This window comes from Trachinotus anak, unplaced genomic scaffold (assembly GCF_046630095.1).
Source record: "Trachinotus anak isolate AG129_WGS33_773 ecotype Australia unplaced genomic scaffold, CSIRO_AGI_Tana_v1 ptg000008l, whole genome shotgun sequence".
Classification (NCBI taxonomy): Eukaryota; Metazoa; Chordata; class Actinopteri; order Carangiformes; family Carangidae; genus Trachinotus; species Trachinotus anak.
In genome coordinates this window covers 8,488,545-8,505,803 of record NW_027273859.1, presented here as the reverse complement: position 1 = coordinate 8,505,803, position 17,259 = coordinate 8,488,545, and the positions used below count along the sequence as shown (strand labels likewise).

The following is a 17,259-nucleotide window of genomic DNA, read 5'->3' as shown; positions in this document are numbered from 1 at the left end:
TAGTATGTTCTGGGTGTTTATTTATTTTCTTTCCTTTTACTTATCATATTTTATTTTATTCTATTTAAAATACTGCAATGGGCCAAAGTGCCTGTCTTATACGCTATCGTGTTTCCAGGGGATCATATAGGAGACGGACTTGTAAACATTTCAAGCGTGGTGCGCTGCCAAGTAATGAGCTAGCCGTGTAGTTTCTCGCTGCTAGCTTTACTCAACGAGTAACTTGCACAACAGCCATGGGTTCAGGAAATGTGATAGCTCCGCTTAGCAAGCCTAAAACAGCACATAGCGGCTCTGCTTGCTGCATCTCCCCCTCTGGTTTTCTTTAATGTTTACATGTGAAGTAGTTAGCTCGACAGCCCAGCCTTTAGTGAAGATATGAAACTACTCTTTCTTGCCTGTCTCAGTCCTAAAACTGGGAACCACACCACAGCTGAGAGAATAAGGTAATTTACTTGTTGCTAAGTGTAGCTAGCTTCAGCAGCTGTCGCTAAAAACTATAAGTCTAAACCATTAACCAGGGCTATTTAAAAAATAAAGCTGCTGGTGTGAAACTGCCTGCCTTACTGTATGGCGGTGGTAAATCAAGTGTGACATTATGTCTGAGGAGGATGTAGGCAGGAAGCAGTGAAAAAAGAAACCAGCAAAAATATGGAATGATTGTTGATAAGTAAATAAAATGCTTTTGAGATAAACATAGTTTGAGTGTTTGTCTAACCACTCGGACTTCTTACTAGCCATTCACCCACATGTTTCTTTTATTTTAGGTACCACATTGAATCAGCAGGACACACTTGTGAGCTCAGAGACGCAGCAGAATTTCAGTCACCTGCCGCGGTGGCAAACCTTGTATCTCAAAATCCTCCATTTGAGGGTGCACTGGCCATTCACCTGTTCAGAGCAGGCAGACTTCTCTTGGGTAAACATGCTTGCTGTTCTATGATCTGTTCACTTATCTACTGTACATATTCACTCGCATAGTCACTTGTCTACTGTAGACCTACAAGTACACAGATGCCTGTCCCACAAATGTTAGAACCTTTTTCTTTTATGTCTAACCTTTACACTAGACATCCAAGTGCCCTTTGGCGTCATCTTTGGCGGAACAGACATAAATGAAGATGTGAAAGTTGAACAGAAGCGTGTGGTTATGGAGCAGGTGCTACTGAAAGCCAGGTGATGTTGCTTCAAACTACTATTTTAACCCATGTAATTCCAAACAGCTCCACATTGTGTACATTAATATCCAACCCTCCCGATTCATGCAGACTGTACGTGTATTTTTGTCAAAAATGTTTTTGGAAAAGTTTGTGAAAATATGTGTTGTGGTCTTGACCACTGTTGCTGCAGGGTCATAATGCAGCTTAGAGGGTGAAGAATATGTTTTCTGTCCCAGGTGGTTGTTTGTATCTCTGTGGAAATCTCAAATGATTTAATAATAATAACAATAATAATAATAATTATTATTATTATTATTATCTTGTGCATTTTTCCTAATGTATACTTGTAATCTTGTAATCAGCTTTAAAAAAAAAAGTTAAAGGTTAAATTATTGAAAAGCTGACATGAAATTCAGAATATTATAGAATATATAGTATTTGGTATGTGCCCCCTATGTTTAGCAGGCAGCATGCATTTGAGCTACCATGGACTCCACGGGTTTGTGCAAAACTTGATGACGCATGACAACTCAGTATGGTTTTTCCTGACAATGCTTGGCTTTCTCAGTCCTAAAGTGCCCCATAAATGTTCAGTGGGGTTGTGGTCAGGCGATTTGGGAGGAATGTCCATGGCAGTCAGGACTTCTTGTCTTCTTTGGTCTTCAAATGGTTCTTGCAAAGCTTTGAGTTGTTTGGGATCATTGTCCTGCTGCAGGACAAAACCTTCTCCACAAAGATGCAAAAGAAGAGGTTGTAGCAAGTCTCTGAAGAATATAGTGGTACTTCTCCTCAGTCAAGGTTTTGTCAGTTCGGTGCAGGTGCCTTGTTTCCCTTCCTGAGAGGTGGTTTAAAAACTGCTACTCTCCCTAAGAAACCACTACAAATTGGCCTTCTTTTGACAGTATATTTGCTGATTGGAGCCTTGTGTTCTTTATTTAGCAAGTTCCAGATCTGTGATGGTCTCCCATGGTCCCTCCCAACTAAGCTTGATGTATTAATCCTCTGATGGTGTGGTCACTTTTTTTTGCATAATGATGTTATGGGTACGATTGTCTCTGCAAAGTGTTTTCCATGCACTGCTCCCTTACAAATCCTTACTCTAGCCATGATTTGAGGAATTGCCTTTTTGCTTAGAATAATAATTTGACTTCTAACCCTTTCACTTAGTTCTGATGCCTACTATATGATTTCCTACTATCACTAAATGTGCCAGTACAGTTGTCTTAATATGTTAATGATAGACGCTACATTGATTATTAGTGCCAAATATATTAGTAATGTATCACAACCTGTTTTACTCACTTTCTTTTGTAGAGGTCTGATGCAGACATCCCCATGCTGGAGTGTGACCAGGAAGTAAATGTGACCATTTATACTTCTTAACATGAAATCAAGACATCCTCTAATTTTATTAATCATGTGATTGTCAGTCTTCAACATACTAACAAATATGTTAAAGATTTACAAGCTGAAAACAAAATTGTTGTCACAGATGTGACCAGAGGGACTATATGAGATGAGAATTACATGACAATTCAACATATTAAAGACGTATTTCACTAATACTTCCATCTGTTGCAAAGCATTTGATTCATATTAACTATTGTGTGCATTATCTGTGAGATGCCTGGAGTACTGGCTTGAAAGAATGAGGCTGAACACATGTGAGCTAACCCCAGCTGTGCAGGCTGTGTGTTCTCTTCTCCCCTAGTTTAACATTGAAAAGTTAATCTGCACACAGGCTTATCAATATCTCATCCTGTGCCCTGGCGCTAGTCTCTGGTGTCTGTTATCATTATGATGAAAATAGATAGTAAGGCATTTATTTAGTACATCTAAGGGGATATTTGCCTTTTGGGAGAAAGGAAGGATATCCAGGTCTCATAACCTCAAACATCTGAATTCATGCACACCCTGACGATCGTGTCTTCTTACACAAACCTTGATCATGAAATTCAGTCACTACTCTGGGCCCATTGACCTATTTATTATTTGCATGCTCACATATGTGCATCCTGAAGGCCTTTCCCTTCAAACCATAAGCAGTTTTTTCAGGTCTTATGTGTTTAGTCTTGAGACTTGTATTATATAGTTTAGTCTTGTATACTAGTCTTAATGATGCTTGTACCTCTATTGTTGTTGATTTTCGCTACACAATTATTGTGGACAAAAGAATCAACCATAAAAATATTATTGTGATATTTATAGGAAATAAATAAATAAAGAAAAAAATAAAAATGAATAAAAAATCTAGTTGAATTCATCTTTACAAGTGTAGGTAGGTGGAGAGAGATTCTGTAACTATAACTATACAAAAGAACAATTACACTTGAAAATTCTTGTTTTATTGAAATAATTTTTACAGGAGTGAAAACAAAGTTGTTGTTTTTTTTGTTTTTTTTTTAAATCAGGTTTGCGGTTGCATTTACTGACAAAATGAAAGAAGAGGCGGAATTATTTTTGGTATGATTCTACACTTTTGTTTTTTAATATACCCACTACAATATAGTAGTTTCTGTTGAATAAGCACTGATGCCTGCAAGTCTGTGTCTGTGTCTCATTTTGCTAATTGTGCTATCAGATCTACTTATTTAGTTTTACTTGTATGTTTATGATGGCCTGCTATGCTGCACCCATCCCCCAAAACTTAACAAATACATGACTGTGATAAGTGATATTTCAACATGAACAAAAGATTGACCCGTGTTTTAACAAGCAACTATGAAAAATCAAGAGTGAGAGCAAAAGTTTTTTGTTTGCATTTTACGGCACTTAATAGACAACAGTGGCCTGACAGCTTCAATAAATACAACAGAAGGGCTTTTACTACACAAACACAATATCCGTCCCTGTCCCGTAATAGTTTGGCATTAAAACAATATTAGTGTGTTTTATTTTCAGATTAGATTCCAGCCGTAGGCTGTAGATTGAGGCAAGTGGCATGTTTTATCTCTGCCATTTAGTGCTGACAGCAGGCAGACAGGACAGGCACTGAGAGGCATCGCCACGCTTTTTATTGTGACAGAAAACACACATAGAGGATGGATCTAGTGTGATAACATCCAGTCAATTTTCTCTCCATCCCCTCTGATTTATTTTGTAGCACCCCCATTATCTTAGCAACTGCTTTCCTGGCTCTCTTTTAAAGTTTAGATTTGCTTTAAATATGTTTGGAGCACAAAGAGCATTAATTGGCTTGTTCTCTTTTCTGACACACATGGAAAGAAACAAATTAGATCAAATCAAATGTAATTTGTATAAACAAACACAGTCTAATTATTGATTGATTTAAAACACTTGAGTAGTTATATTTTAAGACCTGATTTAACCAGATTTTTGTATTGTTTTTGCCTTTGAAGCTATCCCAGAGCAGTAAAATCTATGTCCAACCCCAAGGTAAGCTCTGCAGGATGAATATCCTCGCCTGATGCTGTGCATCCCTGACTCGCCATTGAAGTGTTACATTAATCAGCTTTGACATTTTTTCCTCCATTATCATACTGTCTGCAGTACAGAGTTGTATTTGCTCTTGCCATTGGCCACCGTGCCATGTAGGACAACCCAAATCACTCTTCCATGTTGTTTCCCACCAGTAGCCTTGTTTGGCAAATAGTGTCCCTTCATAGATTAGTGGAGAGCCGTGGGCCAGCTGCATGGCTGAGCCCGGACCAGTGAAAGCTCATTTTTTATGCTTGTCACCAGATAGGGATCACACTGAAGTGAATTATACATGGACCACCGAAAAATATTATTTTGATTACATTAAATCTTTTTTGTTTGGTTTACCTATGAAAGGTTATATTCATATTTTTTAAGCAATCATCATTGTTTGTACCCAATATGAGTAAAGCTTATGAATAATATAGGATGTGTTTGCTGTGTATGGTTTGAGGTGTCACATTACTATGTTAATAAAAAAACTTTGGCAGATACTTATTGAATTGATTAAAAGCTACTTTGATCATTTGTTTCATAATGGATTTGATCATTTCTGTACAGTAAAAGCTGTAATGAGAGCACCGCCCCTTCTGTCTATCTGTGTTTATTTTAAAGGTATCCAGACGGAAGTGACTGAGGAATTCTGCTGGGCTGAATTCTTGAGGAGCTCAGGTACTGTTAAAGCTTCAGTTAGTTGTCCTTTCAGCTGCTGTCTAGACAGTTTTCACATTTACTTAATTATGCCTTGAGTGTAAAATATTTCCCAATGAAAGCTGTTCAGCTCATCCAGAGTAAGCAAATAAAACTGAGTTGTTGTTTTTTTTTTTCAGTTCTTTTGTCAGCGTACTGATCCTTTAATACCAAGATTGGACACTAAAAATTTAAATTGCTCTGACATGTACTTGTCATAATGTGTATTTATACATACATTATTACATTATTTATAAACAGTTGTGTCTCATGTAATTATTAAGAGTATGTCTCAAACTATAGCAGGGGATACTTGTGTACATCTTCATAAAACCATAGTGGGGCAGGTGCTGATACTATGTTTGATGCAATAACATGTAGAGGTGCCTGTTCACTGAAATTCAAGCCTCGTTGTAAAAGGGAGGAAAAGGATTACTGGTGTCGTTCTGACCAGATACACACAGCTGTGCCACATATTTGTAACTATCTGAGATACACGAAAGCCTTTTAGACTGCAGCATCCTATCTTTATCTTCTTTCCATACTCATCACATTGGAAAAGTACCAGAGAGCACACATTTACTCTGTGCTATGTTAGATGCATCAGTGAAGCCAGAGTTTGCCTTCAGCTCCCATTTGAGTAGCTCAGTAAATATGGACTCCAAGCATCTCCACAAACAGCCTGGACTTTAAATTGGACATAGCACGATGATGTCCATCTCAGGTGCATTACTGCTCATAGAGAGCACAGCTGACAACAGTTGATTAATAACCCTCCAGCCCAGGGCCATTTGTCACCATGCTTCACAACTATTGCAAGTAATACTAATTGCCCACAGTCACTTCTCCATTTGTTATACTTGAAATAGGAGTCACTACTATTGTGCTTTTCCTCGGACGTGATGAAAGCACTGTAATCTGACTCACAGTTGTTTTTAGAGCTTCAAACATTGTTCCACTTACTGTACATTTGCTGTCTAAGGTGTTAATTAATTTGTCTGAGTCATTTTTCATAGAAGTAGGTTAGATACATCATAAGAAAAAGGTCCATCTGTTTTGTATTTTTCTTGTCACAGTGTATTAGACACATTCTGTGGATTTTTATTTGAGTTTGTGTGTAATAGGGATGAGTGAATGTGACCTCAAGCTAGTAAAGTGACTCTTAAATCAAATGAAATGATAACTGTTCCTGCAGTCTGTGTTTAACTCTTATAAAAGTGCATTTGTACGCATTGTTGTTTAGTTGTCATTAGGGGGTCTTGGCTTTCTTCTGTCTAACAGATTAACTTTCCCGTGCCCTACTTTTAAACCCTGATTACCTGCTCTGTCACCCTCAGTAATCAACCTGAACAACTTCACTCATGTTTTAGTTTTCATCGAACACACCAGCGCAGTCTGACAGAAGCAACTCCTGCAGCAACCTGTATTCTCTCCTGTCAGCTCTCCTCCTCCTTTTGTCTTCACACATACTCCCAGCACAGCAGGGGGCACTATCTTATGTGTGTGTTTTCTTCCCACTTTTTCATCGCTCCATCTGGTGTGACATCAATTAATCATTACTAAATCGTGAAATCTAAAGTATATCGTATATGGGCTAGCTTAAAGAAGGCGTGTGGCGGTTTGGAATAAATGTATTCTGTGTGTCGCAGTGTTACAGTGGCACACCCACCTGCGAACATAAAAGAGGCAAAGCAAACCCTCCTACCTGTTTGAAGATACATGACTATACTATAGGTGTGTCTCTAATTATCCTTTGGGTGTCATATACCCTCCAAAGGCACAGACTTCAGCACTGGGATCCAGAAGCTGTCAGTCCATGAAAGCCTCTTGGTGTATGTTGTTTTTGGCCCCTGCTGTGCGCCCTGTGAGGTGGGGTTAAGGGGATACATGAGAAGAACAGATCTGAGGAGTAAGCAGTGATGCTCTGAATCACTGAAGGATGAGGGGGAAACAAGCAGGAGGTCTGTTGTCATCTTGTCCAGTTACTTGGTGCTCGGATGATTGATACAGAATAAATTGCACGTGAATCCTTCACAGAAGTAGCTGTATGAATACATAATTAAAAAGCAAAAGGTGGTGAAGGTTAGGTGTTGCGAGAAAATCCCTATTATCATCTTGTCATGTGGCAACAGTGTTTCATGTCATGCTTGGCCTCGTGCTCCTGGGTCATTATACCTCCTTGATGAGTGTGTTGTTTCCATACTGAAACAAAGAAAGTAAAATTTGTGGATATTAAAAATAGATCGCTGACATAGCTTCTGCTCATCCCAAAGTGTTAAGTCACACAGAGATAAAGTTGCTCACACTCTGTTCTTGTGAACTGCTTGTTTTTGATCTGCTATTTTAAAGAAAGCAAGTGTCAAGCCCCATGTTTTAACTTTTAACTCATCAGTACTTTTTCTGTTGTGACGATATCTACAGAGTTCAACCAAATGAACAGCCCACAGTCAAAGCTGCAGCACAAATACTACTATTCCTGTTCTGTCCAGCTCGATGTGTGTCGTTCCAAATAGAAATGCTGTTTTTCCCGCCTCAGCCCTCTGCCTAATGTCGGTGCATTTCCTCACTTCATACAGGTAGATGTTGATTCAATAAATGTAAAGTAATGTAAAGTGACTGACAAAAAACTGCTCTCATTTACCTATATGTACTGTGTGTGCTCGTCTTAGGGTGAGAGACGGAAACTAACCATCTGACTTCTCACATTTGCAAAAGCAATTTGTGCCCAAACTATCAAAGCTCTTTAAAATTGAACTGGCTTAATATGTCTAACCTGTGTACTTAAGTTAGTATGTATGAATTTCTCTGTCAAGTTCTTCTCTTTTTTTTTTTTTTTTCTTCCAATAGGGTTGTCATTATTTTGTCTACACCCTGCAGACTCTGCTCTCTGTGTATCACCCTGTGCCACTCAACAGATTAAAAGGAGCTGTTCAGATAGATATGTGCTCCCGCATCCATGCACACACATATACACACGCTCACACACATACTGATTAAAGCATTAGGGGATTGTTCCAAATGCCCTTCTGAAATCAAAGGAGAATGAACAAAAGTGTGTTTTGCACAGAACTGCAGAGAGAGAGAAAAGACTGCTGCTGGCACAACAGATGATTTGCACAATTTGTTTTTCTCCCCTGAGGAAAGATGAATTGTGTCTCAGGTCCAAAAGCTTTGTTTATTTCTTTGAATTTCTTGTTCATTTTGACAGGTCTGTGCTCTGGTATGATTCCAGTGATGATCCATTATTTTCCCGCATCCTGTTCTCAGGTAGTGACATGGATGTTTACCTTAGCTGGCGTGCTCTCTCATCTTGTGAATCAATGTGAGGAAGTTCAATGTCCCACAGATGAAGAGCTTTTTTTGACAATCGGCTCCTAGGATCAGGGTCAGTGGCCAGACTCCATGCTGTCATTTTAAGATGCTCTTTAATAGCATTAAAAGAGCTGCCTCAGCCTCCTGATCTGGACTTATCTGGCAGCAGGGGATTTCACCCGACTGTCACTGTGCTTTAAGCACGTGCTGGTGTCTGTGGTGTTATTGTCAAAATGGTTTTGAATTGTTTCTCAGTTTGTCACAGACACTTAAAAAGTACCTTCTGTCTGAGCAGTTTTTCACTTCAAGTTTGGTTCAACACTTGCTTTGTGAGTAATACGATATATGATGTATCCTTTTATTCGTATTGTCAAACATAGGTCAGGGATCACAAATTAATTTTCTCATATACCCCTCTAATGTCAGAAAATCCTTGTACATCTGCTTGTGTTTATGTAAAGTCATTTGCTTCTATTGATTCATCAGACACCCACTTGTTAAGTGTTGCATTTACACCATGATAAAACCAAGACGTTGACTCACGAGTGACTGGGCATAATAGCTTAAACTAACATAAAATTTATAAACCACTTGTTTTGTTGCTTTGCTTCACTGGGAAAGTTAATTTTATGTAATATGTTTTATCTTAACTGTTCTCATTCGGGTCCATCAGTTGGTCCACCACAGGCCCAGAAATATCTCAACAAGGCTTTGATGGATTGCAGTGAGGTTTGGTGCAGACATTTATCTATAAGCGCCGCTGTGCCTGAGTACGGCCAGGACCGTAGGCTCACAGTACTGTTAATCTCCATTTTGGTGCAGGGTTACATTGGGGTTACCCTTCTTTGCTGTCTGAAGTTTACACTGTTCAAATACTAGGGAGTCTCCCTGCTTAACCCACTCCCCATTCGGCAGTTGTAAATGTAATTTGGTCCACCTCCTGTATAAACCTCTAGACAATGTGCAGTGTAAAGTAATTATCAATTTAAAGTTCATTAGAGGATCTACGTATTGTTGAGACGTCTGAGGCTGACAGTCTGATGCACGCTGCCATCGTAACAGTGCAGGGCTCTTTTATCCTCTGCCTTTAGAAGGTAAGGTGCAGTGGAGCAGTCGTTGGCAGTGAGCGCAGTTGTATGGCAGCCAGTTTCTGACTAATCTCCGGATTGATCCTAAAAGTTGGATGATCTGAGAGAAGAGTCGATTTAGTGGCCCTGCCTCTCAATTAAAGCAAGGTTCTCCAAAACATTTGATGTTGTTAGCATGATGCTAGGTTAGCTCATTTTAATCTAGGGCTGTTCAGTGAGCAAAGGCTTCAGCTCTTTAGTTCTGATGCTGTATTACACACTGATTAGGCTGCAACCTTGCAATGTTTTCACACTATTTCCCTCTTGAGTGTTACAACTCTGATCAGAGAATTGTGCAAGCACATTAGTCATCGCTGTCTTATTTTCCCCATGACCTTGGGTGATGCATTGCTTTCATTATCTGCCGATGTACTTGGGATGTTCATTATGCAGTGTTTTGATATGGTGGTGCTGTCTTTCTGTGTGTCTGGCTTCTCTCCAGGTGTAAGCGGTGAGCGTGTGGATGAGCTGCGTGTCTTCCTGTTGGTCTGTGGCCTCAGAAGAGTCAAGGATCCCCTCTATCTGGTGAAGGTATTTTCAGGTATACCATACAATTTGTTATGTTTACCATCTATTTTTATATTTTATATGCACTGGTAATGAGGTAATAAGGTCAGCTAAATGAGGGGATGGTGTTTCTAAACCTCAGGTAAACCATTGAAGAAGAAAATCTACATATGCAACATACATTTTCTTTGAAGGGACAGTTGCCATTACACATCTGGGGCAATTCCAGCCAAATGTTGTTCCCTCCCATCTCCCCTCCCCTGCTGATCAGAGTGTCTTTCTCACTGTATTTCTGTAGTAGAGTGTGGTAGGGGCAATGGCATCGTCCTCATCAATTAGTAATGATGTTAGATCTCTGTGGTTGAGTTTCAGCTAATTGAAAATTTATGTGAGAGTGCAATGAGATTCCTATGACATTTTTATCTAGTTTAGTCTTGTCTCACTGGTATTTCTTTTTATGACGGCTATCTGATCCATCTAATATCCATCTGAGGTAATCATCAGTGAGCATTGCCACTGATTAGCAGCATCAGTGGGTTCTTTATTCAATCATCCTTTATTTTATGTGACTTTCATAACACACAGTTATGGTAATAAGAGAGCGCTAGAGGGCGTCAAATTCTATATTAATGTTTCATCCAGATAGAAGAATCAGATGTGTGGATTTTCATCCAAGTGAATTGAATTCTACTATTCACAGGCTTAAAAATACAAACATGATGGTGCACTAAGTATAGCTGTGAGAATTATATGCAAAAGCAGCTTTACTGCTTCTGAGGAAGCCGCCACTGTTTTTGTTTGCTCTGCCAGTTTTATTTTGTGTCTTTCAGAGTGGCACAGTGAGAACCCGCTGAATGTGTTGGTCATTATTGGGCCAAAGGTGCGTACAGTTTTTTCATACTAGTCATGTATCTCCCTCGGTGCTGTTGAAATTACCTAGAAGCCTCCGCTGGGAATACAGGCGGCCTCTAATTGGATGTAGCAGAGATACTGGCTTTAGCTGTTTAGCTGGAATTAACAGCCAGTGCTGGGAGGAAATGGCGATCTTCTTCTGTTTGTTTTTGTGTCTAACTGGCTGACTGATTGATGCATTTCCTACTCCAGGTTAGCACTTACCTTTGACTGGTGACCTGTGTAGAGCTGCCACATTAAATTACATGGCTGGGCATATATCTGGACATGTGCTGGTATAAGCGAAAGCAGTTATGAGCTCTGTCACACACCATCATGCTCCTGTCCTGTGTATCATCCCCGAAGACATGAACAGCACATATACATGCTACACAGTTTCATGTCAAGCAAGTCAAATAATTGGAAAAAAGCCAGTGAACTCTGACAGACTCTGCTATGATTTATGATATTCATAAATCAACCAGCCAGCCAGAGGAGGGAGTCTTTATATATTTGCTGTAAAAGTTTTTTTTTTCTCCCAAACTGATTGCACTTTTATGCTGCTCTGCAAATAGAAGTCATAACCCAGCCAGCAGCAGCAGTCTCAGTGCTCTTACAACTGTTCTTTTTTTTCCTCATTTCCAATCTCTCACTCATTGATTTCTCTGTGTGTTTGTCTTCACCTTCTTTTCCACCTGACTTGCTTTGATATGACGTCAGTGTACAGTATTTTAGTGTCACTTCAAACAGTGGTGTCAGGCAAAAAGGTATGTTCTGCTTTAGTTGTGCTCGAAAACAACTCAATTAGACATGGCCAAGGGCTTATGCACTGACTTACTGCAGCTTTTTGCTCTGCTCTGCTTTGTTGTTGTTTGATGAAATGGTTCACTGGAAGCAGAGACGTGTGATTCATCTCGACACCCCTGAATCACAACGGAAGCGTGTTTGTTTGTCGGAGAAATGAAAAGCCACATATTTCTGTTATAATAAACATGTTTTTGTATGACTCTCAGATTTCCCCCTTGATCATTTTAGGATTCCACAGTTAATTAAACATAAACATTGTTGGTTATATTTAACGAGATAACGGTAAGATGTAGATGTAAAAATGCAAATGTAAGTTAGAATGAGACACGCTTTGCTCAGGCTGTCATGATGTACTATAAATCCACAGCTACTTCATTCAAGTAATAAGCGCTCTGGCTGCACAGCATCTGTCATTAAGAAGAAAATTCAGGTCAGTTTGTCAACGATGACACATCTCACTGCTCTGTGACAGGGTTTCATCAAGCAACACAATCTGCAGCAATATTTTATATCACAAAGAAATAAAACAAATTTAAAGATTATTGTGAAAAGCTAATAATAGACACTGTAGCAGGTATTTGGATCGTATTTGTTGCTAAAAGGAGAAGAGGATAAGACAACATTGCTATTATCTCAAAACAGGAAAGGTATGACAGATTTACTAGGACAAACAAAAACATTGATGTAGCATCTACCTTCCTTTCCAATTTCTGCCGATTCACCCTGGGACAGCACAGGATCTATGCTTAAATCATTTGTGTTTGTTAATACAGCCTTTATCGTGATCTGTCCCCTGCTGGTTTTATAATGTCTGCTAAATCCCAGATTACATCAGGATACCAAAGTGTTCTTAGTTTAGATTCTTTGATTTTAATGCACACGTGCTTTAAAGCTGATTCAATGTAGAAATGCCATGAGCTATAAAATGAAAGAGGGAAAAAAAAGTAGGAGCTTGCTTGGCAGCATCTTTGACCTAAATTGCTATGCTTTGACTTTTCTGTGGGCAGTCTAATGCAGGCAAATCCCACATTGCAATTAATCAGATTGGCCACCCACCCCACCCTGACCCCAATCTCTGAAAATACAGGATTTACAGAGAATGATTTTCTCATGATAGAAATTATTGATTGCATCATTGTTTATTTTATCCTCCTCATTAAGTCTCCTGCAACTCTCCTTGATGAAATCCAAGCTCAGAAAAAGTGTCAGTGTGTAATCTTTGTCGCTTTCAGATTGATCCTGTGTTTACTGTTGAGTTGGAGGCTGTTGTTAAAAGGTAAGCTTTCTGTTTTCTTTGGTTTTCTTTATCAGTTACACATCTCATAAAAGCAAAGTTGGGATCTGACAGTTTAATAGCCAAGATCTTACTCGTGTGAAAAAACTGAAGACTGCTTTTCCCTCTCTTTCTCCCATGTGGCACAAGAAAATATCCAAGCAAATACAGCTTACTTTTATCTTAACATAATGTGAACAGAATGCAGATATGAGGGGAGCACCGGCATCCTCTCTTTTTTTTCTGTCCTCCCACTCTCGAGTCTTGGCTGATCTTTCAGTTCTTCGCCAAAGGCCTTCACCACAACAAAGACCTTTGCGGCAGGAAGCTGCCCTATCTGATTAGGACTTCACCTGGACACTCCATGCATGTCACACATAGTGCAGCCGTGTTCCCTGCCCTGAACGTGTCACTGCTGTTCAGCATCATTCACGCCTCTGTGAGCCCTGAGTCACACAGAACTGAGCTTTACCACTTCTTCTGCAGAACAGCAGGGGTCTTCTTGGCCCAGGAGAGGAGCCAACAGGAGCTTCATGCTGCCATGAAAAGGTGCTTCGCTGTGGTCAACAGCTCCGTCTCAGAGGGCATGTCAGCAGCCATCTTGGAGGTAAATATCTTCAGGGCTCATGGGTAATTGGAGGATACTATGCCCTGGAAAAAATTCATCTGCTAAACACAGCATATCTTTTTTTTTGCTCATACATTTTAGCGCAGAATATTTTTTAAGTAATAAGAATTATGTACAGACACGTTGGCATCCAAAGCCCTTGAAATGTGAATATTTACAGAAGACCTTATCTCACCTCACTGTTTCTTGCTCAGCTACAATGTTATCTGACCACTTCAGGGACAATTACCCAAATTAATTGCTTGACTCCAATCTTCCCATTCCTGAGTGAGCAAAACCTGCAAATCCACTTAATCTCTTTTAAACACAGTCGATTAAGACAATCCACAGTAGGCTTAAAGTCTGATTAGTATGTTAGCATGTTTCACTTTACAACCTGCTGAAGGTATTAGCTGATGCAGATTGTTAATTCTGTAAGTGAACTTGGGCGCTAAAGAGCAGAATAGCCAGGCTGTACAATTTCCAAGGTGCTTAAGTGCTTTTTTCCCCCCCTAATAATGATAGAATGAGTGAGTAACTTTCGTCTGACTTTGTGTGTCAGTGTTTAATGCTCTCTGCTCCAACAGGCCATGGATCTCGGGGTACCTGTGTTGGCCAGGGACATTCCAGGAAATGCAGCAGTGGTGCAGCATGAGTTCACTGGCCTGCTGTACTCTTCTCCTCAGGTATACGGTGGCAATCACTGACCAGGTCACCGCATGTGTTAAGCCCTGTTAAGCTTTGACACTGACTGTGTTGATGCACTACACATATACTATAGACAACACCAACTCCTGTCACCTGAACTGACCAGGAAGTTGCTTACTGCTAATAAGTAGTAACGAAGCACTGCCTCAGGATGTCTTCAGATCTGTGTCCCCTTCCTGGCATAGATAGATTTTAAAAAGCCTCACAGTTTTAAGAAAGAAAACGTCACCTTTACATCATTTTGTAAAACTTTGTACTTTAAATTCTTCTCATTAGTTCAATCTAAGTAGGTAAATTGTAACAAAAGGAGCAGTTATTTTCTCAGGTAGGTGCTTAGATTAGATTCAGAAAGTGAAGCCTTCAGGGATAGAGCGAAGGTACCACATTACCACATAGTGATGCAACACATAGCAGGAAAGTGCAGAATGGGGAGCGCCCATGAGAACTCTTCAGTCTGATATTTAATGAGGTTTGATGCAAAAGGAGAAGAACATAGGTTAAGGCCAGCTGACAGAGGGCTTGAGCATGGTGCTGTCAAGACACCATGCTCTAGCGTGATGTTTCTGTAACGGCGGAGATAAGTCCTCTCCAGGGGGGGGTCACGTGAGCTCAGCTGAGCTGCCAGGAGGAAGCTCTCACAGATGGTTCCAGCAACTTGGGCTGGATAAACCATGACCTCAGCCAGGACTAATGGGCAGAAAGTGCTAGTCTTTCAGCCAAAACTTTCCTTGCAATGGATCATACTGAAGACTTTTTTTTTGCATGCTTTAAAATCCTGTCGTATTTCTGATTGACAGTGTTTCTACTTCTTTAAGTCTTCAAAGTAATCGCATGAGGAGTATAGGTATCAAAAATGTGTCAGAAGAAACAAACACACAATCACTTGAAAGCTTTAAAGAGAAAAATGGCTTCCCCTGTCTGGCTCTATAATTTTCACTAAGAGTGAAGTGATTATAAGCATGCTGCTCATAAATTGAGCTTTAATCCTGTTGCTGAGGATTTATAGCTCTCATATGGCCATACAGAAGAGCTGCTTCCTACCAAGGGCCTCTCCAGACATAATCACATCACTTGAGTAAAGTAAAGTAAAGTGAAGTGGCCTGCTGACTGGCAGTGGCTAAAACTTTGTGTGCCCACTGGCTCCCTGCTGCAGTGGATGTTGGCTGCCTTGCCTTGCAGGCACACGTTAAGGCACTTAAGCTTCATTTTGTTGGAGGCTTCTCTTAGACTGATGGGCCAGCAGATGAGCAATAAGGATTCAGGATGCTGTGTGGATAAACCACCTCTCAGTCAATGCTCAGCGGTGGCACCATTACTCATTTTTAGTTGTCTGATTTTCATCCTCATCTTCCACTACCCATGTGCCTGTGACAGCTGGTTGGGTAGAATTGTTTTACTGTAGCACCCACTTTTTATTAGTTTTTCCCTTTCTTGATGAGCAAATGAGAGGAAGCAGCTATTAGGGTAGACTGAAAAGGTTTATGGGACAGGCGTATTTGGATCTGGAGCCACAAATATCTCCATCTTTTGACAATGTACAGACATTTACTAATCAGAGCACAGGCTTTTATGTGAATTCTGTTCTCATCCCTTGCATTTTCTTTTATGATTTAAAATTAAAAAAAACATATCTTCAGGCAACTTCAATGACAAGCTTCAAGTGGCATTTGGCAGTAAATGAGACTCGTTTTGCATTTATCCCTGCCAGGAATTTGTGCATCAATCCCAGAGGCTGTTGTCAGATCGTGAACTGAGAGAGAGGGTGGTGAGCAATGGAAAACGCTACGTGGAAGAGCATCACAGCCTGAAACAGGAGAGAGAAACGTACCAGCAGCTGGTGGACATTCTGCACTGAGTGTAAGGTGACAACATTCAACCCCACTGTATACTTTCTCAGGAACTTCCACGACAGAGAACAGGGAAATACACTGGTGTGTTAAGCAGACATAGGTAAAATTATCACGTGTCTTATTACTGTTTTTTAAGAAATCTGGCTACAAAGATTTCTGTACAAAAAAAAAAAATGCTGTTTTATCTGTGCTGCAAGATTAAAATTATGCTTCAGAGCACTTTGAACCAAAGACCTATTGTAGAAATGGTTGTTTGTCTTATATAATATATTTTATGTACTGTATTTGAAACTGATGATGTACTGTTATTTATCATCATAAATATAAGAAAGGCATGGGTTGTTTGTTTATTCATGCTACATAGTAGAAGAAGCAATCAACTTCATTGGTTAGTGATCTGAGAATGTGTGATGGTTGTGAAATTATCATTCAGTGTACTGCAACAAAAATAGCTGTTTGTAATACAAGCTTCTGGAAGTGCCATTAAATCTTGATTTTCTTTGCAATGTACTGCAGAATCAGCTAATCTGCTCTTGTTCAAAAAACTGTTCCAATATTACTTTTCCCTCTAGTCTGCGTGCCACAACATTCATTCATAATAAAGTGCAATAGTTGGGTTGCACACATTCAAGAGCCCAGCAAAAACTCATTTAGTTTGAAAGGGCAAAGGTACACAAAAGGTTGGCTTTAGCAACACACTGGGGCTTTGGCTGGTTAGAGAAACGAGAATGTTCTCTAAGACATTTTCCAACTATACCACACATCTGTAAAATTAAACAATACACAAAATATGGACGAACATCAGTAGCTGACTGGTACCAGAGGTCATATGCCTGTTAAAAAAACTGGTAGGTGCCCAACCTAAAAAAAAAAAAATCAAGTAAAAGGC

The 17,259-nt window shown here is 39.8% G+C and overlaps 1 protein-coding gene across 3 annotated transcripts; it reads left to right on the top strand.

Moving 5' to 3' along the window:
* The first annotated feature begins 66 nt into the window (after positions 1-66).
* glt1d1 (glycosyltransferase 1 domain containing 1) lies at positions 67-16,705 on the top strand. 3 transcript variants are annotated; one of them, XM_071482341.1, is made up of 13 exons: positions 67-446; positions 768-919; positions 1,071-1,176; positions 2,475-2,516; positions 3,572-3,623; positions 4,520-4,556; positions 5,214-5,270; positions 10,170-10,268; positions 11,065-11,114; positions 13,165-13,208; positions 13,697-13,812; positions 14,400-14,498; positions 16,229-16,367. In XM_071482341.1, the coding sequence occupies exons 1-12, from the start codon at positions 379-381 to the stop codon at positions 14,465-14,467; spliced, it is 891 nt and encodes a 296-aa protein (XP_071338442.1). In that variant the 5' UTR covers positions 67-378; the 3' UTR covers positions 14,468-14,498; positions 16,229-16,367. The 3 variants fall into 3 exon arrangements, with proteins under 3 accessions (XP_071338442.1, XP_071338440.1, XP_071338441.1); XM_071482339.1 differs by having other exon boundaries at positions 71-446; positions 13,692-13,812; positions 16,229-16,705; XM_071482340.1 differs by lacking the exon at positions 2,475-2,516 and having other exon boundaries at positions 73-446; positions 13,692-13,812; positions 16,229-16,705.
* The last annotated feature ends 554 nt before the right edge of the window (positions 16,706-17,259 follow it).

Excerpts from the sequence above, each read along its gene's own strand:
- glt1d1 (XM_071482339.1), top strand. The coding sequence starts at position 379 with ATGAAACTACTCTTTCTTGCCTGTCTCAGTCCTAAAACTGGGAACCAC. Across the intron at positions 920-1,070 it reads AGCAGGCAGACTTCTCTTGG|ACATCCAAGTGCCCTTTGGC; the intron begins GTAAACATGCTT and ends CCTTTACACTAG. Across the intron at positions 3,624-4,519 it reads AAGAGGCGGAATTATTTTTG|CTATCCCAGAGCAGTAAAAT; the intron begins GTATGATTCTAC and ends TTGCCTTTGAAG.